The sequence below is a fragment of the Pelodiscus sinensis genome, chromosome 5, assembly GCF_049634645.1.
Source record: "Pelodiscus sinensis isolate JC-2024 chromosome 5, ASM4963464v1, whole genome shotgun sequence".
NCBI classification, from domain to species: Eukaryota; Metazoa; Chordata; order Testudines; family Trionychidae; genus Pelodiscus; species Pelodiscus sinensis.
In genome coordinates, this window is record NC_134715.1 from 55264466 (window position 1) to 55288429 (window position 23964).

The 23964-nt window shown below is 40.9% G+C and overlaps 1 protein-coding gene and 1 long non-coding RNA gene across 14 annotated transcripts in view; one reads left to right on the forward strand and one right to left on the reverse strand.

The window, feature by feature from the left end:
- The window catches only part of LOC142829601 (uncharacterized), a 251947-nt gene that overhangs the window by 211520 nt on the left and 16463 nt on the right, over positions 1-23964 (forward strand). The gene's annotated exons all lie outside the window — the stretch shown is intronic.
- FBXW7 (F-box and WD repeat domain containing 7) overlaps positions 17063-23964 on the reverse strand; it is a 277673-nt gene continuing 270771 nt past the window's right edge. For all 9 annotated transcript variants that reach the window (XM_075930055.1, XM_075930052.1, XM_006111571.4 and 6 more), the window contains 3 exons: positions 23055-23280; positions 19700-19910; positions 17063-18128 (listed from right to left, as the gene is read on the reverse strand). In XM_075930055.1, the coding sequence (XP_075786170.1) occupies positions 17860-18128; positions 19700-19910; positions 23055-23280 (706 nt within the window). In that variant the 3' untranslated portion in view covers positions 17063-17859. The remainder of the gene's footprint in view (positions 18129-19699; positions 19911-23054; positions 23281-23964) is intronic.

The following is a 23964-nucleotide window of genomic DNA, read 5'->3' on the forward strand; positions in this document are numbered from 1 at the left end:
TCCATTAATGACCCCTATTGAGATTCTATAAAAGTTAAATCAAGCAACAAACGGTAATTTTGCTTTACTAGAACACAATCCACTTTTGTATATGATAGCAGAAGTTGTTGTCATTGTTTCTGTACAAGATCATAAGAAGTAGAGCAGCATAAAAATTAGAGATGGAAAAGACCAAGCATTCTATCTCCCTACAGCTGTTGGATAGCTCCCTACAAAATATACAAAAACATACTTCTAATAGCGTTTTAAAAGCTTGAAGAAATTGGGATTTTGCTGCTTCCCTTGGGGCACAAATAAATCTCATTGTCAAGAAGAAGTATCTTTATATACAGCCTAAATTTTCTTTCTTAATTTCTTGCCATTACTTAGAGCTCCCCCTATTTATCATCCCACAAGATTTCATCTTTGGTCTTCATATCCTTGAAATAAACTGTGTGTTATCACGGCTTTGGTCTTATTTATATTTTATTCTCTCAATGGGTTTGTCTATGGTAGTGTCTTACAGCAGCTGTGGTGTAAATTCTAATACACATCAATCAGCATGTGCATCGGTATATCATGCACTAGGTGACCTTTGTGCACTCCCTGGAGTGCGCTAAAAGTTCCCTCACGCATGTGTATGTTAATGTAATTTGGAATAGGACTATTTGAAGGAACATTAAGGGAATTATTAGTGAGTGTCAGCAGGATCTACGTGAGCTAGTTGGCATAGACTAAGACACCATATAGACACAAACAGTCTTTCTATGGAGTCCCTCCAGCCCTCAGATTTTTGTCGTTCTTTTTTGAATTCCTCTAATTTGTCTCATACTGGGATGCTCAAGACTGAACTACAGAGCTGGTCACATCAAAGCCTAATTAGCCCCTGCTTTGCATGTGCTTTTTGCACAGGCCTCTGCTTGCACCTGTATTGTGCACTTTGTTATCTTATTACTTTGAAAACTTTTGTCTAATTCTTTCCACTATCACTAAGGCCCTGAGGTCAGACCACCCTATGCTACTCTGCTGGTGCCCATAGTCAGTTCAGCCGATAATAGAGTGCTCAAGTGAAAGGGATTTTTGTGTGGCATGGAGCTCTTCTATCCGCTTCTGTGCTTTTAAAAGAAGGGGGAGGTGTATCTAGCCTAGGTTAGCACCTCAGCAATCCCCAGTGATCGGTGACTGCTGTAATGACTTCTCAGGGCTCTTGACTGTTAGCAACCTTCCAGCGGCTTTGACTTTTGTCCTAGGAGGCTGGTCCAGTGCTGAGTAGCTTCAAGGTTGGGGAGTGTAAAAGTCAGTTTTATCTCTCTTTCTGATTTGTACAAAGTCTTTTGCCACATCTAAAGCTCAGGTTCAAAATTTCTTACCGGCATTGCTGCTTCATAGGTTTCTCCCCCTCAGCAAGAATGCAAGCCTGAATTTCCAGTACTGTACACCTCGTGTAGTCCTTTATGTCTGTGTAAAGTGCAACCATTCTAATTTGCATTTAACATTCATTTTGCTCACTTTGTAGAGATATAAATGACCAAGGTACAGGGTGGTAGCAAATCAGTTCTGTGCATTTAATTATTTTTCTCCCAGATGTATTTGCTTACATCTTTCCACACTGATTCTCTTGTTGTTTGTTGTTTCCAGCCCCTCTTCCTTGAACTTTCTAGGTTCCTTTACAACATTTCACCTTTCTGGCTGGTGTTGACAGTTCTTCCCTAGTCAGCATTGCTTCTGTAGTCTTTTTGTGTGGTTTACTGTCTGTCTTTCACCAAATTAAGGAAACTACAGACCAGTCAGTTTAACTTCTGTGGCAGAAAAGATAATGGAGAAAATAATTAAGGAATTCATCTGCAAACACCTGGAAGATAATAAGATGATCAGTAACAGCCAGCATAGATTTGTAAAGAACAAATCCTGTCAAACCAATCCAATAGCTTTCTTTGTTAGGATAACTAGTCTTATGGACAAGGGAGAAGCGGAACTACAGGCAGTCCCCGACTTATGCGGATCCGCACTTACGAACGGGGCTTTTCTCTCCCCGGAGCTCACGGGCGGCGGGTCGCCGCCCGTGTCCTCTGGGGCGAGAAAAGCTTCTCCCGGTCTCCCTGGTCTGCTGGGGGGGTCCAGCAAAGCCGCTGGACCCCCCCCCAGCAGACCAGGGACACCCGAGCAAGCCGCCACTGGACCCCCCACAGCAGACCAGGGGGACAGGAGCAAAGCTGCCCAGGCTGCGGGGGTCCCGCTGCCTGGGCGGCTTTGCTCCCGGGCAAATGAGCAAATCCGCCCAGGCGGCGGCTTTGCTCGGGTGTCCCTGGTCTACTGGGGGGGTCCAGCGGCTTTGCTGGACCCCCCCAGCAGACCAGGGGGACAGGAGCAAAGCCGCACAGGCAGCATCCCGCTGCCTGGGCGGCTTTGCTCGGGGGCAAAGGAGCAAAGCCACACGGGCGGCGGGGTCCCTCCGCCTGTGCGGCTTTGCTCGGGTCTCCCTGGTCTGCTGGGGGGGGAGGGGGCGCAGCTAGTGCGTCCCGTCCCCCCCCAGCAGACCAGGCTTTTGTTGCGGGACGCCTCGGGTAGAGCAGCTGGGGTGCTGCCAGGTTGGTCCTGTGGGAACTTACCGGGCAGCGCCCCAGCTGTTCTGTCCCAGGCTCCAGATTCAGCAGCTGTTGAAACTGATCAGGCTGATTCCAGGAAGCTGGGGGCAGAGCAACTCTGCCTCCAGCTTCCTGTAGTCAGCCCCTGGTCAGTTTCAGTGGCAGCAGCTGAATCTGGAGCCAGTTCCGACTTACATACAAATTCAACTTAAGAACAAACCTATAGTCCCTGTCTTGTACGTAACCCGGGGACTGCTTGTACTTCAAGACAGACCCAAAAGAGAAAACAACAGAATTCTACTTGTCATTACCTACAGTCCACAACTTAAACCCCTCCAACACATTATTCACAATCTACAACCTATCTTGGAAAATGATCCCTCACTCTCAGAGGCCTTGGGGGAAAGGCCTATTCTCACTTACAGGCAACCCTCCAACCTGAAAGAAATTCTCTCCAGTAACCATGCTACACAGCTACATCATAAACATCCAGGAACCCAGCCCTGCAATCAGTCCCCATGCCAACTTTGCCCACATAGCTATACAAATGATTTCATTACTGGAGCCAACTACCTAAGCCACCAAATCAGAGGTTCATTTAACTGCACATCCAAGAATGTAATCTATGCCAGCAATGCCCCACTGCAATATATATTGGATAAACTGGACAGTCCCTACAAGAAAGAATTAATAGACACACATCAGATATCCGTAAAGAGAACATATAAAAACCTGTTGGGAAATACTTCAATCTACCTGGGCATTCATTAACAGATCTTCAAGTGGCTGTTTTGTTACAGACCAGTTCCACAAGCCAAATACACAGGGAAGGACTGGAACTACAGTTCATTCACAAGTTTGATACTCATGCTAATGGATTAAATAAAGATACTGGATGGCTGGGACATTATCAACCTACCAAACAATGAAGGTGCCAGTAAATCTTTGTCTGTATAGTATCTGGTGTCAGTACTCTTCTTCTCTATTGCCTACTAATGATTCTTATCTGCCTCTTTTGACTAACCTCTTTAGGTGCTATGACTATTTGTTTTCCTGTTACATTCCAGTTCGGCTTTCTCCTTGATATTTTTATACCTACTACCTCTTCTTGTTCCCCCCTCTCCCATTTTTTTCCTTCCCCTCCTCCCCTATTTATTTTAGTTCTGGACATCCAACACTCCGGTCATCTGAAGAAGTGGGCTGTTCCCACGAAAGCTCATGATACTATCTACATTTTTTGTTAGTTTTTAAAGTGCTACCATGCTGGCCAGATCCTAGGCTCCATGTGGCACTCCTGCTTTGAAACACCGCATGCAGCCCTGGGCCAGCGGGGGTGTTCCCAGGCTGCATGCAGCATTTCAAAGCGCAGCGCTGCATGGAGCCCGGGGTTAGTGGGGGGGTCCCCAGCTGACCTTGGTCTCTACGTGGGCTGCCACTTTGAAGTGTAGCAACAGTCCCCTGTTGGTTCTATGCTCCCCCGGGTGTTTCTAAGGCAGAGGGGCCCTATTGACTAATTGATCTCTTACTTCTGAAATGAATGGCCTAAGTGCTGGGCTAGCGGGTAGTCAGAGCTCCTTCAGCCTCTTCTGTTGATGGCTGGCCATGTTCAGTAAATATGAAATGAGAATTGGGCCAGTCTCATTGTCCACCATGATCAGGATAAGCAGGCCCAGGTTGTGACAGATATGAGGGCTCTCCCCTGCTCTTTTGAGGGGTGTGAACTGGGGGCTCCCACCTCCTGGCAAGAGTTTCACTAGTGAGCAATCCTTGTATAAATCACCACCGCATCGCATGAAGACAAGGGACTCTTGAGAAAGAGAGGGGGTTTGGACAAGGATGGCAAGTGCAAAGAATGACCACCTAAGAGACAGGAAATCCCTGTGCAAATCCAGGGCTCAAGGCAGCACACTGTACCCTACAGCGCCCAACCAGGGCAACAGGTAAGCAGCCAGGCAGGCAGACATGGGCATCACAGAGCTGAAGGCAGCTGCCTTACCCTAAGGCCAGGCCTGTGTAAATCTCTGTTGATCAGGCAGCTGGAGGATTTGAACCAGGATCTCCTACAACATAGGCAAGGAACCAAACCACTCTCTGCTCACCCATTCCAGGCAAATCCCTGAACACAAATGTAGCAAATGACATTTGGGGGGAAAAGAAGTAAGCTCCCAGCAGACTGTGTTATAAGAAGCATTGTATGTAACTTGCACTGAGGCTGAGTTTTCAGTACCATAAGCAGTGCCTTTTCCCAGATCCGTTTTGTTAAAGAATTGCAATATAGGGTCATCTTCTGCAAAGAATGCTGTATTAGCAATTTGGCTTAAATTACAAATGGTTTGTATTTATTTACTGGCAAAATTGGTCTTCAGTAAAAGATAAAATGGAAGGGAAACCAAACAAGAAAAGTAAACTTTTAATGTATTCTTCATGTTTAATTTTTACTTCATTTTGAGTGTACATTGTTTGCAGTAAAACTGAGACTTAGTAGCTTGGGTAGAGCTCTATAAATTCCTTTAGTACCAGATTTGAATTCTAAGGAGTAATCTGGTCTTTAACCTTAGTGCAGTATAATCAAAACTGGATGGCCTCCTGTAGACTAATTATCCATTCCTCCATATCAGTTGTTTCAACACTCAGCTGCTCAGTTAAGTGCACATCAGATGCTAAAATATCCAAGGGCCTGTGAGATTGAATACTTAGGCAGACAAATGCTCTTACTACTAAACACTAATTTCAAAAGACACTCTACAGTCTATAACAAACTTCTAAAGTGGAGTGGCTCTTAGAAGCATGCAAATCACTTTAAGAGATGACTAAACACAAGCTGCAAAGTGTCCTTTTCATTAGTCACAAAAATGTTAACGTTCATGACTGGTCCTTTCTACATCTCCATTCCCAATCTCTGGACACCCCAAAAATGTGTATGCCAAGACAGACTTCAGCTTCCAGAGTGAGAAATCATTACTTGTAGCTGTACTGCTTTTGATTACCTAGATTAGTTTTGCGATCAGTGTGAAGAAATAAAGTGGGGGTAAGGTGGGGTGGGAAAGACAGGTGGTAATGCTATTGTCTGTTGATAGAATCAGTGCATGAGGTCTATGCATTGCTAAGCTCATATATGGTATATAGAGTGTAAGGTAGTCTCTACAGTGTTCAGTTTTACAGATAACAATGATCTTAGAGTAGAACTAGGGAGAAACAGGCTTTTATTGTAATCTGTTAAGGAGTTGATGTTTCTTCCACTCTGACCCCGTGAAGTTTAGTGAAAAGGGATTTGTGGCATTTTTGCCAATGCTGGTCACGGCCACACACACTGATGGTTTTTTGTCTGCGAGGAAGAAAATGTAAGATGAGTTACTGTATATAAATGGATCCAGTAGAAATGATAATTTGTTTGGAGAGTCGAAGATTAAAGGAACTACTCTCTCTCCCCCATGAGGACAATTTGTCTGCATTGCCCTGTATAATAAATCAGCCTCATTTGGATTTTCCAAGAGGGAGGTGAACAAAGCAGAAAATAAGATACTGGCACCAGATAAAGAATTTTGTCCCAAGATTCACTAAAACGATGAGGATTTTTCTTTCTCTTCTGTGCTTCCTGCATCTGTAGAAAAAGAGTATATACTATTCACTGTTATGTAAACTTCCTCTGGATTTTGATATTAACTAGCCTTAAATACCCATTGTCCTGTTAGTGGGGAAAGATTCTACACCTCAGGCATTAAAGATATAAACAGCCAGTAGTGCTAGTCATGTCATGTCAGACTGCTTGGACTTTGACTCTGTGTCTGATTTAATTCTAATTTATTTTCATCGATGTCATGATTCTTCAGCTTAGCAAGGATAAGCAGCCGTACTGACTGATTGATATGTCCTCTTTCACTTCAAGGCTGGGGGGAAAAAAAGAGCCTTGCAGTGCTACTGTTGTAACCATTCGCATGCACACAAAGCACATTTAGCCAGTGTGGAAGCTGAGATCCCAGAAAAGTGCGACAACAAAAGCAAATTTTTCATTTTTCTTGATGTATAAATATATACTTGTGCTATATGTGTACAGCACAAATCAAGTTAGTACTGTACACACATGCACCTCTGTGGCAAGCAGATTTAGTCAAAATCATGACGCCAACTGTGAGGATAGAATTAGGAATGTGACAAACAAGAAATGCATTATAGTGCATAATTTTGTATTTTCACTGTTTTTATCTTGCTGGGACAAGTGCATCGTATCTAATTCACCATGTTGTTGCTTTTGTCAGTTTGTGTCGCTCTACGTTGATTTATAATTTTGAATTCAGTTACATTATTTTAATAGTATTACAAGAAAAAATTTGGAGTTGTGCTTGTTGTTCCAAAACACTCTTGAATTGCATATACAATATCAACAGAGCAGTTAAAATACATCTGGCTTTAGGGTAATATGCTTAATATGCATTCACAGCATACATTAGCTTTGGGGCTGACACTGCATATGCTGTCACTTCATGTTAACAATTAGTAAGAAATGTGTACTTGATTACTTGAGATATGTTTTATGTGTTATTCCTAATACGCACTGACAAGTCACAGTGTCCCAGCTGCACTGCATATTAGTAATGGAGCAATATTGACTACTATTGTTATGTTTTAAGTACAAGTTAAATCATATCCTGGCTTTCTTACTTGCTCATATCTTTCTCAGCCTAATTTCTTATGGGATTAATTTTTCTAAATTTGGCCACAGCCCAGAGGTGAATCAGTTTGGAACCTGAACAAAATTAATTGTTTTTAAGTTCTACACAGATGCAAACTCCTGACCGCCCCTGTATTACACTCAAACAATTTGTGCATATACACATTTCCACATTAACTCCTCCAACATCTAAGGACCAAACCAAGTTTAGAAGAAACCAGCTCAGTAATACGGTAGTTATGAAATGTAGAGCTGGAAGGGACTTCAGGTGGTCATGCATCCCATGCTCTTATGCTGAGATAGGGTTAAGTTTACTAAGACCACCTCTGACTGGTGTTTGTCTAACCTGTTCTTAAAAACCTCCAAGGACAGGGAATCTGCAACTTCCCTAGGTTACCTGTTGCAGTGCTTAACCATCCTTGGAATTAGGTTCTCTTAATATTTAAACATAATCTCACTTTCTGCCAACTGAACCTATACATCCTGTCCTTAGACATGGATAACAATCACACTGGTCTTTACATATGAAGACTGTTATTTCCCCTCCCCAGCCTTTTCCTTTGTAAACTAAGCATGGTCATGTCTTTCAACCTCTTTCCTACTAGGTCAGATTTTCAGATTAGACCTCTTATTTTTGTAACTCTCCTCTAGACTCTTAAAGTGAGGTGCCAAATCTGGACACAATTGCCCAGATGAGGCCTCACCAATGCCAAATAGAGCATAATAATTACTTACCATGTTTTACATACCGATGAATACATCCCAGGCATTTGTCTTTTTTGCAACAGCATCACAATGTTGATTCGTAATAATTCCCAATCCTTTCCTGCTTTATCGCTGTCTAGCCAGGTATTTGTGGATTTCATTTTTTCTTCTTTGGCAATTCATAATCATTATAAAATGTTTTCCTCGTACATCACAAGATTTTTTTCTTAGGGCTACAGCTGCTTTAAACATTGCAGTATTCTTAAATTGCAACGGCCTTTCAGGAATCCCAGAATAATGAAGCGGATGGGTTAGTTGTGCCCAGTCAGAGATGCTAGGTGGTTAAGAGGAATGAAAACAGGATTGAATCTATTGCTCAAAGATGCCAACTTTCAAAAGTTTCAGGGGATACTTGAACCTGGCTTTGCACCAGGCCTACTCCCACTCAACCCTTCCCACAAGGCCCTTGCCCTGCCTCTTCCCACCCAGTTCTGCCCCCTCTCCTGAGTGTGCTGCATCCTCAATCTTCCCCTTGCCTCCCAGAACCTCTCAAATGCCTTGAAACACAGGCAGAAGGCACGGAGGAGGAGGGGGAGGTGCAAAGCTGCACTGGGGAGCTGACTGGGCAACCAATGGGTACTCAGCACCCACCAATTTTTCCTCGGGGTTGCTTTGACCTTGGAGCACCTATTGTGTGCTATGCTATTGCTCTTTCTGTTTCCAACTGGTGCTTTTGGTGCACTGTTGTTATTATTAGTTTCCTGCAGGTTGGAGAAGCACAGGCCACAGCAGGGAGAGCAAATATGGCTCTGTGCCTACTACCTTGCACAGAGCCTGAGAGAAAAGGAAGCTTTGGGAAGGAGACTATATGGGAGAAGCATTTTCTGAAAAGAAAAGCAATATTAAAAAGGTGAGAGGGAAGGGGGGGACACAGCAGGTAGGGAAGTTTGGGCTCTGTTGGAGTGGGGACTCAGTAGTTTAACTAAGTTAGAAATTAGTCTCCCTAGAATCATGAGTTCAACTATAGGTAGCACTGCCCTATAATTTCTATGCATTTGTGGATTTTCAAGAATGAGCTCTTTTGCTTTGTGTGGACATTAGAGCCTCTGATCATTTTTCTAACAGCTAACAGTCTCTTCTCTCATTCAATGTTTTTGCTGCATTCTATGCCAGATGGCTGCAGCCTTCCATCCTGGAGGCTGCTCTGGCAGTTCAAGCAGGCTGCATTTATATAAACTGAAAATTGCTTTGGGACAAAAATGGAGACTAAATGTAAAATATCATTGTATTCTAATAGGGACATGCTGAATTAGAATATACAATTTGTTTGGACTGATCTCTTTAATTTTCTAACACACTGTGCCAAATAGGGATGTGAAACTCTTGGCATGCTTACCAGTTAACCATCGGTACCCGGAGCAGCCCTGGCTGTGAAGGGAGTGGCAGGTTGGGCAGCAGGAGCCTATGGCCATGGCAGGGCCCCAAAACCTCAGCAGACCATGTGGCAGGCCCTAAGTTAAGTGGTTAACCAGATACATGCTAGCATTTATTTGGTCAACTGTTTTAACAGCCCTCGTGCCAGCTGAAGAGAGTGGTCAGAAAGTCAAGCACCAGTGATGGAGAATGAAGGCTTGAAAGAAAACATTTCTCCAAGAATGTGTTGAGATTGCGTAGAGTCCATCAGCTTCAGTTGAAGCTACCAAATTCAATTTTAAGGACATATCCAGGGTGGCAAACTACTTCATCAACCCTGAGTGCTTATTATACTTGCATGGGAATAGAGTGGCAACAAAGAACTATGATTCTACTTCATTGAAAAGATCACAAACACATAGGAAATCTGTTTAAAAAGCATTGGTCCACTCTCCCTACTTCAGTCAACCAATAGCTCACCTACATTCCCAGAGTTCAGTAATATTCACTCATCAGGAAGTTCTGGACAACTTAAAGGAATCGAAGCCAACGTTTACTGTCTGATGAAAGAATGGCACCAGTTGCTCATGACTCCAAACAGCACTGGAGAAACCCATCCTGGATATGTTCGTATTAGTCAACTTCCTCTCAGGATCAGCGTCCCATTCCTGTTAGCCAACTACAAGTTCATTTAATTGAAACTAATATCCTAAAGTCAGAACGGTTTAGATGCAGTGCAGGATGCAAGATTACCTTCATTAGTGCAAATGGATGGTCTCTTACTAAAAATGGATAGAAGGCAGACACCATTTTTATAATAGACGTCTCTGCAGCATTTGACATTTTTGGTCAAAAGATACTACTGTCACCCCTAAAAGAAATAATACAGGTCCAGTAGAATGTGCTAAAATGGTTTGTCCTTTTTGGAGGGATGCAACCAATGAGCAGTGATGGAAACTGCATATCTGCCACCAAACTGATCATTTTAGGAGTCCCACAAAGATCTGTTCTCTCTCTAGTCCTATTCCACATTTACATGCAGCCACTTAATGAAGTAGTCAAATGACATGGACTCAAGAGCCAGCAATATGTAGGTGACTCACAGTTCTACCCAGTCTTCACTACATATGATACCAGTACTACCAAGATAAGAGTAGTGCTTGGTTGACATCAGATCCTGGATAAAGAGCTGAACCTGAACAAGACAGAGGTGATATTGTTGGGGGGGGGGGGGGGGGGGGTCACTTAATGTGATATTGTTGGAGGGAGGATCACTCAGTTATGAATTCCTTGTCTTTGAAGAATTGCTGTTTTACAGACTGAGCAGGAAGTAAGATCCCAGAGTGAAATGCTCAATTATTAATTACTTTAGTTTGCCATAATAAATAGATGAGGCTCTTGAAAAGCCATCTGTGCGAGAATTATTTGTCGTGTTTATAAGCTGAAATCAGTGACCAAGGCATGAAGTTGTAAAATGTTTGACAAAACTGAGGTATATCTAATTTCTAACGTGAAGTGGCAGTCTCACATAGATCTCTTATGGATCATAAAGCATCGACCTCTAAAACTTCTTAGATCTGAGCACCTGGCCATATTGAAAATGTTTAGTACAGTATATAGATGTGAGAAGAGTATTTTGACTAGAAGTTGATTGGTGGAGGAAAGGACAATATAATTGAACTGATAAAGTTGCTCATATAGTAATCAGCATTCCCTCTAAGGTGCTCACATGCACCGGTCCGCATAAAAAATTTACCGCCCGCCCACCTCCTTATAAGAGCCACACAGTGGCTGCTTAGCTGCTCTGGGGCAGGGCTGCGTGGCGGGCAACTGCCCCACCCCAGGAGCAGCAGGGCAGCCACCATGCAGCCCCAGCTTCAGGGCTGGAGCTGCGGGGCACGTTGGGAGTGCTCCTCTGGTGCCCCGGCTGGGACCAGAGGCCGAGCTGTGTGGCAGTCGGCTGCTCCTCCGGTGTCCTGGATGTGGTGGGAGTTGATCATCGGAGGCTGGAGCGGCTCAGCCTGTGGCATGCCAGGCCCCACAGAGCTGGAGCAGCCCGCTGGTTGACCATATTCAGTAAGAATGAAGTTAACCATTCACATCCCAATTTTGAATTAGTTCAATAGTTGGGCTTTGTTGATTGTGTGTGTGTGTGTATGTGCGCGCGCGCACACATTCGCATGCTAGGTTGGTTTTTGTTTTTAAACCACCAAGCTGATGGCCTTTTTTGAGCTTTCAAAAGATTAAGAAGTATTTTTTAAAAAATTTTATAGGAATACCTATAATTATTTTTTATTTTAATAATTGTATTGTTTTAGTTTCCTTATTGACAAAGGGATTTAGGATGTTTATTTGGGGTTTCTCTTTTTATTTTCACTTATTTTATGTTTAATATTAATCACTTAAGGAAAAAAGTTAAACTTTGTGAAAGCATCTGGACACTTGAAGAGTTTAACAAAGTTAAGACTTAAAAAAAACCCAAATAGTCTAGTAGGCACCTTAAAGACTAACAAAACATGTAGATGGTATCATGAGCTTTTGTGGGCACAACCCACTTCTTCAGGTGACTGGAGTGTTAAAAGTCCAGATCCAAGAATAAATGAAGGAAGGGGAAAGGAGGGAAGAAATGGAGGGGGGAAAAAGGAGAGAGACAGCAGATGGTTCATGTAGTTACAAGAGGCTGATAAGAACAATTAGCACCTCCATTGTTATGGTTGGTTGGTAGAGTCTTTAGGATGTGGAAGGTATTGTTCGAGCCAGCTGATGTCCCTGTTCATTCCATTTGTAGAAGAATTAAACTTGTAAATGAAGTTAAGTTTCACTCCTTCCCTGTGTATTTGCCTTGTGGAATTGGCCTGAAACAACATAGTGACTTGGAGATTCATTAATGAGTGTCCAGGCAGATTAAAGTGTTGTCCAAGAGGTTTCTGTGTATTGGCTTTTCGGATATGTGATGTGTCCATTAATTCTCTCTTGTAGAAACTGTCCAGTTTGGCCAATATACATGGCAGTGCGGCATTCCTGGCATAGATGACATTAGTGGATATTCAGTTAAATGATCCTCTGATGTGGTGGGGTCCATTGATGAAATTACTAGTGTAGATGTGTGGGCAGTGTTGGCACTGAGGCTGATTGCAGGGGTGGGTTCTTGGATGAGTGTGATGAAGGTGTGCTGCGTGGTTCCTGGAAATAATTCGTTTGAGGTTAGGGGGTAATCTGTAGATGAGGATTGGCCTGTCCGCTAAGGCCTCAGAGTGAAGGGTCATTTTCCAGGATAGATGGAAGATTGTTGATAATGTGTTGGAGGGGTTGAAGTTGAATTCTGTTGTTTTCACTTTTGGGCCTGTTTTGAAGTAGTTCGTGTCTGAGTACTCTTTTGGCTCTGTCTGTGTTTTTTCACTTCTCCGGGTGGATATTTTAGTTTTAAAAATGCTCTATATAGATCCTGTAGGTGTTTCTCTCTGTGAGATTAGAGAAAATCTGGTTGTATTTTAGGGCTTGGCTGTAAACAACAGATTGAGAAATGTGTCTGGGATGGAAGCTAGAGGCTTTCTGCTACCCCTACTCCCTTCCCCTATTTATTCTTGGATCTGGACTTCAAACACTCCAGTCACCTGAAGAAGTGGGTTGTGCCCACAAAAGCTCATGATACCATCTACAGGTTTTGTTAGTCTTTAAGATGCTACTAGACTAGTCAAGTTTTTCCTGTTACAGACTAACTTAGCTACCCCTCTAAAGTTAAGGTTGTCAGTAGATGCTCACTGCCAGATAAAGAGTAGCTGTCAGTTTTGCAACCTTGAATAAAATATTTGAATGGATTTTTAGTGGAATTTTTAAAAAGCTGATTTTATATATATCATTTTTTAAAGTTTTTTTATTTTTTTTTTTAACTTTGAGGACCCTTGCTTTAGAGGCACTAAATATTTTAAACTTTTGGCTTGCCTTTTACTAGCTGCAGTTTTGAATATTTTTGTTTTTAAAATGATTTTAGACTTTCAAATAGCGTTGGGAGTGTAGGTGTATAAATTACATGTTATGAACAAATGACCCATTTAAGTGCTTACAGTTCAACTGCCATTCGTTTTTATATTTTAGCTTTGACCAAGGTTGGTTGTTTTTTCCAGCTCAGATCTTTTGGCCTGGGCTTTGATAACTTCTGTATTTTAGCAATGTTTAGTTCCATGTTTTCCTTCTGTCTCTCAGCTATCTGATCTTAACTCAGTTTTTTATAGTTAAACAGTCTAAATAGGATTGTTCCTGTTCCTGCTGCAACCATCACAGTTCATTATTTACAGGCTCATTTGCCAAGAAGCCCCCACTTTCTTCAGAAGGACTGTAAGGCCTTTCGTGTTATGTCATTTGTCACCACACACAGTTATGGGATGGTCAATAAGCAGATTGCGGGACAAAGACAATACATTGGCACTTAGGGTCAGCCATCATAATTAGGGATGTAAGCGACTAATCTAGTATCCGATAAGCAAAAGCTTATCGGCTAGTCGACACAATAGTCGCTTCCCCTGACCCCCTTGCTGCCTCTATCAGAAGGAGGCAGCAAGCGGGGACTGGGGGGGGAGGGGAGAGGGAAGAAGGGTTCTAAGGGGATCCCTGCTGGGGCTCTTTTATATTTCAAAGCAGAAGTGCCCGCATGGAGCCAGAGGTCAGCAGGTGACTTCCCACTGGCCCCTGGCTCCACACTGCGTTTCAATCTTTGAAATACACAAGAGCCCCTACTGGTGCTCTTGTGCATTTCAAAGGCAGAACGCTGCACTAGTCCTTATTGGCTAATCAAATAGTCAAAGGAAATCCTATTGACTATTCGATTAGTTAGTTAATCAAAATTTAATATCCCTAATTATAATAAAGATGCGTGGGTGAAAGTGCTGATTTAACAGCTCTTTTTATTCTTTGTGACTGGGAAAGATCTATTTTTTATATGTATTTGTTATTAACTGGTGGGTGCAGTGGTGGCACACAGCTGAACTTGCACACATGACCTCAATATTGGTGCATAAGACAAAACTCAGGGCACTCATGGATGGCAAATCTTAGAGGGAACACTGACAGTGACCTTGAGTAAATATTGCCAGTGGGTATTTTTCTTGTCTCTGATTGGACAGACCATTTGTGTCTTGTCCCCACCAGTCAAAAATGATCCCTAAAACCAGTAAACTGAGAAAAAAGGAAGGGTGCCTATAAGGGTGAAGCTTCGCAGGCATCTAAGAAATGTCATTGACTAAATATTTCGGATATAAACTATTGACAGAATATAGACTGCTGTGCAGTATGAGCAGAGGAACAACAGTTGTGAAAGGGATAAATACCTCACATTGCTCCTAGACAAGCAAACAAAGGCTGTTATGGCTAAGTATTTCATTGTAGGGGGGGAAACCCCCATGAGGATTAAGAAAAAATATTTATAACAATGGTTGCATCAGTGTAGAAGAAATGTAGTGGAAAGGTTGAACTTGTGCTCAGTTTTATAAATTACATGTATACAGAGGCTAGAGCCTCAAAAGTATTTGGATAATTTTGAAAAGCTAGAATTTAGTATCCAGTTTTAAGTTTTAGTAGCTTAGCCAAATACCCGCACACAGTGAGGTCAAAACGTAGGTACTCAGTTCACACATCTTAGAGCTAATATGAAGTCCTTTGATTTCACAAGCTAGAATGAGAAAACATAAGAATGGCCGTACTGGGTCAGACCAAAGGTTCATCTAGCCTAGTAGCCTGTCTGCTGACAATGGCCAGCACCAGGTGCCCTAGAGGGGGTGGACTGAAGACAATGATCAAGTGATTTGTCTCGTGCCATCCATCTCCAAACAGAGGCCAGGGACACCATTTCTATCCCCTGGCTAATAGCCTTTTATGGACCTAACCTCCATGAAATTATTTAGCTTCTCTTTAAACTCTGCTATAGTCCTAGCCTTCACAGTCTCCTCTGGCAAGGAGTTCCACAGGCTATGCGCTATGTGAAGAAGAACTTTCTTTTATTAGTTTTAAATCTGCTACCCATTAATTTCATTTGGTGTCCTCTAGTTCTTCTATTATGGGAACTAATAAATAACTTTTCTTTGTTCACCCTCTCCGCACCACTCATGATTTTATATATCTCTATCATATCCTCCCTTAGTCTCCTCTTTTCTAAACTGAAAAGTCCCAGTATTAGTTTTATGCACATGATTTTAGAAGAATATATAACATTTGATAGGTTTCCACTGCAATTGATATTTTGATTAGTTCATCTGTGTTGACTTTTCTGTTTTGAACAAGTTGATAGAACTGCTTGGGACACACTGGATTGGGTAGGACTTTTTGAATATTACTTTGGACAGTTCACTTATGTTACTGACCTGGTGTAGTTGTAAATTCCGATGTGGATTTTACTGCTTCTTGCTTTTCATTTGATACTGTATATTCTCTTCTGCAGAATTTCAATCAAATAATAAACATTAGATTTCATTCTGATTAGACTTTTTCAATTTCAGATGCAATTAAGAAAACGCTTGGAGAAAAAAAAAACGTAAAAGCCACAAAAAGCTTACTCATGTAATTTTCTTTCTTCTTGATTTACTGATAACTCCTACCAGTGTAAAAATGTTAAGCTTTCTATCACTAAGAATATACCTCTGGATTAATGCCTGTGTTTGTAGAAGCCCCCATGACAAACTCAAACCACTGATTTATGCACATGGTGACTGTGTGTTCCTGCACATTCTTGGGGGGGGGGAGAGTAAGTTTTTCTGTAGAATTTGGTTACATAAGTCTTTGACAGCATTTTGGTTTTGATTCACTGCTGTCTTTTCAGTCAATTGAGAAACTTGCCCCCTCTCAGACTATTTGGCATATGTACAGTAAGTCAAGATTTTGTCCACATATTGGCTTCAGTATTGCATATTAGTATAGTAGGAAACCATTGGAAGAAAAAGACATGCTAACATGAAAAACACATTTTATTGCACTTAAGTTATAAGAAAATAAAATTTCTAAGTGAATCAAACCATAGACACAATCCCTTTAAAGGTCATTTTCCTCCATCATGTCAGGTTGTTACATAACTAAAATTAACCAACTGGAATCTGATTGTTTGAAATCAGACTATAAATAAAACAAAACAAAAAAAATGGGGGAGGAAAAAACAAGATCGCCTAGGATACAGTGTTAAACCACTTTCACAGTTCAGCTTGAGTTGTGGCTTCTGGAGAATGAGGCAAACCATTTGACTTTCTCTTTTTGTTTTAAGTTTGCATGTACATCTTTATTACAAAAACATAATAGTTTTTGCTCTGTCAGTTTCTTGCAGCAGTAACTGTAACAGTTGTTTTCTCAATACTGTAAAACACTAAGACTGACCAGCAACTTTATTTGTATTTATATTTTTAAAATTTTTGTCAGTTTTATTATGCATGTTCATTCCATTCACCACAGCCCTCACAAAGAAAAAAGTTTCCCCACAGAACAGGCTGCAACAGCTTTGTTCCAAGGAATGTGTTTTAATTTTTGCCCAGAAAAAAGAAAATAAGCTTTGCACACACACTCAATTCTTTACTTGCAAGCAAACTTCACTCTTAATTGTCTGAAACTTTTTAACTCTCAGCCTCTTAGAGGCACAGTTGGCTCAAGTTTCAGTGGCAAAAAGTCTTTTTCTGTAACCAAACTAGAGCAAATTTGGAATTCAGTCTGGGACTAAAACGTCACAGCAGAAAAAAAATTAAAAAACAAGAAATAATTTGCTTTACTTTCTTTCATTTAGCAGCATATAAATAAGTTTGGCCACTGGGAATACAGTACAGGGGTGGGACAACAATCCCATACTTGAAGACCTACTTCTAGCACCAGCATTATGAGTTAAATCCATTCAAGGACTCTCAGAACCCAGGACAACTTGCCATCTCAGAGCAACAATATGCATTGAAGAGTGTAGATGGAAGCAACAGTGAATAGAGTAACAGAGGCTAATACTGTGATTGACATTGGCAATGGCTGGCAAAAAACAAAAAAAAAAACCCCGATAAAACTGTACAAAAACAATTCACAGTAAGAATGTAGCTTTTCCACACCAGGATTTGACTTTGTTGTTGCTGCAGAAGCTTGCAACTTTAAAAGTCATCCAGTAATGGATGTTATGCAGCACTTTCTAGATCTCTTGTTATAAAACAACAGGTTAGCAAGAACTGTAACAACTTTTTAACCTCCATTCTGCTCAATGAGCACTTAGAGGAAAATAAAGAAATAATTGCACCTGGTTTGATTTAGAAAGTCTTATATTTGCAAAGCCGCCCCAGTCAAAAGTGAAGCTTTTTATGTGATGAGACAGCAAATGCCTCTCTTGTCAGTTACAGTTTGTCATCTCACAGTCTCCTTCTTCATCGTCTGTAGGTCTTTAGGATCTGTTGCCCCAAGCCAACATCCTGCACCACCAAGGGCAGGGGATTTTTTTTCTTCTTTTTGTGGGGGAGGGAGGGGAAACATCGTCTACGCATTTGGACAAATTCATCTTTCTGCCCTTCACTTCATATCCACGTCAAAGTCCAACACCAGCAGCTTTGTTTCCTCAGTCCCATTTCGGCTTCCCACTGCACATACTAGCTTTGTGTTGGAGGCTCTGATCCGCCACACGACACCTCCACTTCCCCCACTCTCCAATGTGACTAGATTTCGGATAAATTCACCCGTTTTCAAGTCCCAAAGTTTTACTGTTCCATCATCTGAGCTGGTAATTACAAAGTTCTTGTTGAACTGTAAACAGGTCACAGCACTCTGATGCTTGTTGGGACCTAAAACAATAAAACCAAAAGAATTTTGCTTGTGGTTAAAAATCAGTATGAGGGGTTACCGTATTTAGATACATTCATATGCAACTAAACCAAATATTTAACATACACAGGAACCCTATTCTGTGTTTTCAAAGGATTAGCGCAGGTATTGAAAAATCTCCCTGTCCTCCAAGATGTCTTTTATTACTAGGAATGTAATAAAAGTTAACCAGTTAAATGTTAGGGACTAAGTGGAATCTGGGCAGGGGCCGTTCCAACCCAGCTGGAGCAGTCCCTGCCTGCGGAGTGCCCTGGCTTGCTGAGGACAAAGGCTGCTCCAGATGAGATTATCCCATCTGTTGCCAGCACACTGCCCGGGGCAGGCAGGAGGCTGCTCCAGCCTCCAATAGTTACCCTTTTACATCCCTAGTTGTTGTTTAAAAAAAAAAAAAAAAAGTGTGTGTGTGTAGTCTCATCTGAGATTCATCAAAATGAACTTACCTAGTAGAAGGCACTCCCAGGCCCTTTGGGAAGAAAGGGTGGGCTTATTCCTAAATAATTGCTAAACCTTGATGGCAAGAAATGATGCTGTTGCCAAAATGTTAGTCTAATTAAAATCCGTTCTGATGTAATGTTACAGAACTCTCACCAACAAGAAAATTCCAGTTGAAGTCATTGTTAAATATTAACTCAAATAACAAAACTCTATTATATGCCTTTTTCCCTTAAGCCATCCTATAGTAATTGTCCTTTAAAAGTTCAATGCTTGTTTTGTACAATAATTAAGTATGATTAAGCAGTGGAGGATCCTTTTTTGTGAAATGGATTTTCTCCCAGAACCACAGCTAGCAGGCAAAAGGCAGGAAAAGATATTACAAAAGACTTGCTTAGGCAAATAAGTGAATGTGTGTGTGTGAGCACAGCAACAGTCATAATGAAAACTCAAATTTCTCCCCCACTCCTGTTTTTAAATACAGGAAATGTTTTCCATTCATTTTTCTTGATTTATTGTTACAGACAGTGTTCACTGCCTTCCCAACCCAATTAGTCTGGAGGCTTTGAAATGTCCGAGTGACCTAAATAACTAAGTTAACTGGCTGTTCTGAGATGCTGTTTCCTACATATTTTTTGGGTTTATTAGTCTATCAGACAGCAGTCTTTCCATAATAGGCAAATGATTTTAGATTAAATTAGAAAAACAAAAGATTTAATTCACAGACAGTTTCACCAAACACAGAAGATAATACAGATGCCATGACCAATGTTTGAGCAGTAAATGATCTGCAGTTGTTTTCCTTGAATATAGGTTATTTCTTCCCTTTTCCAGATTGGTGCATTGAGTAAGACCGCACATTTAAACACAGCTTGACTTGACATAAAATTGAAACATTCTCCCCTGGGCTAATTTGTCCTTTAGCAATATATGGGAAGTAGAAATGCTCAGATTTAACAGATATAACAAGTACTTTTACATTAACTATTTCAGTAGCACACAGCACTGAATTATTAAATTTAGGACTGAATCACTATCTTGCACCAGCCCTCTTAGTATTTTGAAGGACTGTGCTTATATTTGGATAGTGTAAGCTCACCTTGCAATGTCTGTAAACATTGTCCTGTTTTGATATCCCAGATTTTGACTGTTGAATCTGCATTCCCAGACACAAGAATATTGTCCTTGAGCTCCATTCCACTTGTTAATGACTGATGGCCTGTTAATGTGTGAATGCAGTTTCCTGTCTCCACATCCCAAACTCGGATTGAAGTGTCAAGAGATCCACTCACTACATGGATGCCATCAAACTACAATAAACACATGCCATTGTATTAAGCTCTTAGCATTCATACTGTGAAAAAACATTAAGTGTGCTACATGCATTTAATTCATAGTTTCACAAAATAAGACCTTTCACTATTCCCTAAGCTAGGAAATTACATTATGTTAACTAACAATGTTAAATATAACTTAGAACTCAGTGGCCACACTTATGTTTAGCATAGCAACATGTGCTCATGGTTAATCATTACAATTTCATAACGGGGACAAGACTTATTGATTTCTGCAGTTCAACACCTACAGACCTTAATCTTGATTAAAAAGAAAAATACGTATTGATAGACACTTTACCTTGTCCCTCTCTTTGAATAGTGCTATGCATTACTAAAAATTCACTCAAACAGAACAGAACATATTTGAGGACTTTTTGATATCAAGCCAACAGCAAACAGCAAAGAGTTTTAAAGAATCTTCTGCCTTAAGTGTCAACCTAATCATCTAAAAACCGTATGGAATATTTTATTTGATCAGAGCAACAGCTTCACTCTATGTAACATTTATCTCAATCTAGTCTCACAACAAAAAGTGAAAACAAGCGCTTTGCCAAAGCCAAGAGGCGATCAGGTAGTACACTGAACTTGAATCATCAATTTCAAAAGAATATGAATGTAAACCCTTTGAAAGATTTTTAAACACATCACTATTTTAATGTGCTAAAAGTTAATAGTCCTGACCACTTTTTCCACAAGGACTAGGATTTTGTGTGTGCATTCTAGCAGGAAGTCCAGTCTACTATCATATATAGCAGGGGTCTCAAACTCATGGCCCATGGTCCAGTCCCAGCCGGAGTGATTATGCAATCCAGCCTAGGACTCCCAGCAGGCCCAGGTGATGGGATGGGGCTATCTGTTACCAGCTCCTGCCCCTTCCCCTCATGGCACCAGGCACCACAGGGAAGCAGCTCTGCGCCCTCCCCACGGAGCCACTGAGAATGCAAGGGAGCATAACAATGCTGCCACACAGCACCAGCCTCCTACCCTCAATGATCCCAAAACTGCATGGCTGAGTGATAGGATGCCCTGGGGCAGAAGGTGGGGCAATGGCGGGAAGGGGCAGAGCCTGGGGGCCAGTAACAGACAGATTCTCCCTCCCACAACCTGCCAGAAGTTCCAGGGCAGATTGCACAATCTCTCTGTCCGGGACTGGCCTGGGTGTTGTGAGTTTGAGACCACTGATCTATGGGCTAGGTTCACATAGGCTCAGCATTGCAAGTCTAATTATAATATATTCTCTGATGCCTCATGAAATCTACCACTGTAACATAGGTACCCAAGCTCCTAATACTATGCACAGAAAAAGTTAGCAAGCTGAGAGGGGTGCAGGTTAAGAGCTGTCTTTCAAAGGGACTTATATGACTACTAATGAGACATTCATCATTGTTTGATTCACAACCATGAACTCTCCCCTAGAGTTTGTACCTAAGCTCTCAAACAGTTATACTTTGTACAAATAGTCATTGGGAATAGGGACTTAAACTGGGGTCTCCACATTACAGCTGAACATTCGAACCTCTTTAGAGTCACAGTGTCTTTCTGGCTCCATGTTAAGAAACAGTTGTTTTCTAATAAACAGAATCTATGCTAAAAGTGAGTTATGAAATCCTCTTGCCTCTCAATTTATGAGCCATACTTCCTTTGCCACAACCCAGGCTAGCAGATGTGTAGGATGCAATTTCTTTTTTTTAAATTATATTTAATTTTTTTTAAAGTTTGATCATTGTTAGCTTTGGGTCTTTATAGAGCATTAAACTCCATAACAACCCCCCATTCACCAGCCAAAGTGCCATTCCAAGTTCTCCATCTGCTATATTGTATGATTGTAGTGCCAGCAAGCTCTAGCATAAAATGAATCCTTAAATGCCTTCTCAGACTTAGTTGTGTTTCAGTTTTGCAGAGAAACAGCAAGGTTCAGGGTAGGTAAAAAGGAAGATCCACAACAGGTCTCCAACTACAAACTTTTGCTGCATTACTATGTGGTATGGGGTGTGATTTATAGCAAATATAGTTGTGCTGGTAAAAGCCCTTTGTACAGACTCTTATTACAGTAAAACTACATTTCTGTTGGAATGGGGGTGAGGTTATGTGGATAGAATAAGTATGCCAAAGAAAGTGTCCACACTAGGAATGCTTTGGTGGTATACTTTACTGGGCTGGTACAGCTATGACACAAAACCATCCATATGTAGACCTGGTCTCTAACATAGGAAGGCAGGGAGCTTGATCAGAGCTCTTCACTAACAGCCATTAAAATCTTAGGTCCAGTCCTATTGGTAGTTCACAACTTTGTAACTAGGTGAAGTGATTAAACACATACATACATATAAATCACTGTTTTCCTTTTTATAACAAGTGTTGGATTCCTGCTTAGCAACAACTACATACTGAAAGGGACAACATGCAAACTAAGTCCTTGTGCTTCAATCAATGCATTTTCTGGAGGACAGACAAAATCTTACAAACATCAGAATAAGGAAAATTCAATCATACAAAGCTGCCAAAAGTTACTTGTCTTTTGTAGCTCTCTCTCCTGGTTTAATTTTAAAGATCAACACTATAGGTTTTTGGGGAGGAAGTCATTTTCTCATGGCTGTAAAAGTTCCACATGAAAAAGCACATGAATGTTTTAGCTATTGCAGTACACATTAAACCAGTCTAGCACTTCCCCATATACCTTAGCATTAAGATCCTTCTCTGACACTTAAATTCTAGAATATAATACATGAACTTTTAGATTTTAAAAGGAACATTACTTTTGGTTAATTGAGCATGATCAGCAATTGAAGAGCTATGAAAAACAGAGACACTGAAAATAAGAATATTCATAGCAAACGAAAAAAATTCCTTGCAGTAATTTACAATAAAAACCAATGATTTTTTAAAAATAAAATCTTATTAATTTGAACTGTGGCAGCTCTCACGAGACCTAAACCATGATTTTGTCTCCCATTCTAAATTAATGGCAAGAGTAGCAGGAGAAGGGACGTTGAAAGAGGGTAACCTGAATCTCTATGTATTTTCTAGGACTGCATCTGTAGTAAGCAAATAGCCACAATTTTAGTAGTTTAACCATAAAGTGGTCTAATCTAAAAGCACTGGATACAAATTGCTTACCTGTAATGAATAGACTCTATTAGTATGACCTTGCAGTGTGTGTAGACAAGTTTCGGTTTCTGGATCCCACACTTTGACCATAAAATCATATGCTCCACTAACAACTCTCCTCCCATCATACTGAACACACCGGACTGCAGCTACATGTCCCATCAGAACATGTAAACATTGGCCTGTCTCTATGTCCCAAACTCTCAGCGTGGCATCTCGAGACCCACTGACAACTCTGGAGAAACACAAATAAAAATGACACTTAAGCATATCAACATCCATGTTTGTATCACGTGAGCTAAAGCAGAAAGCCTGATACCAACCTTTTGTGCATAAAGCAGTTAATCTGAATTTATTTCTCTGGAAGGCTAGATGGTATGAGGACTAGTCTGCCTGCCTCTGAAGAGTTGGCTTCAGATTTTATTCAGGTTGAAAGTTAAAGCATGTTCATAGCACCAAACTATCTGGTGTGATTGGCAGTCAGTATTCAAGAGGAAAGACACAGGTTTGAATAATAAGATACGGTAAGTCAAGACTGAGATGGATTGGGAGAGCTCTAGGTGATAGACTACATACCATCTGCTTTTGCTTACAGTTGGATCAAGCCAGTAATATGGTCTTGCTTTAATGAGCACTAAACCCACCTAGTAATTATTTTTTAAAAAACCCTCTTTGAAAGTTCTTCATTATGCAACATTTACAGTAAATATTAGTTTAAAATATATTGAAAGTACTGATACTGGTACAATGAATAGTGATGAAGAATATAGTAATTCCACTGATTATCTGGGCAGAAAAAAATGGATGAATAACCAAGACAACATTTTAAGACACAACTACATATCAATGCAAACCTTTAAACAAAAAATCACAACATCTCAAAGTCTCTTGAATGATATTATTGTTGAAATGGCAGTGC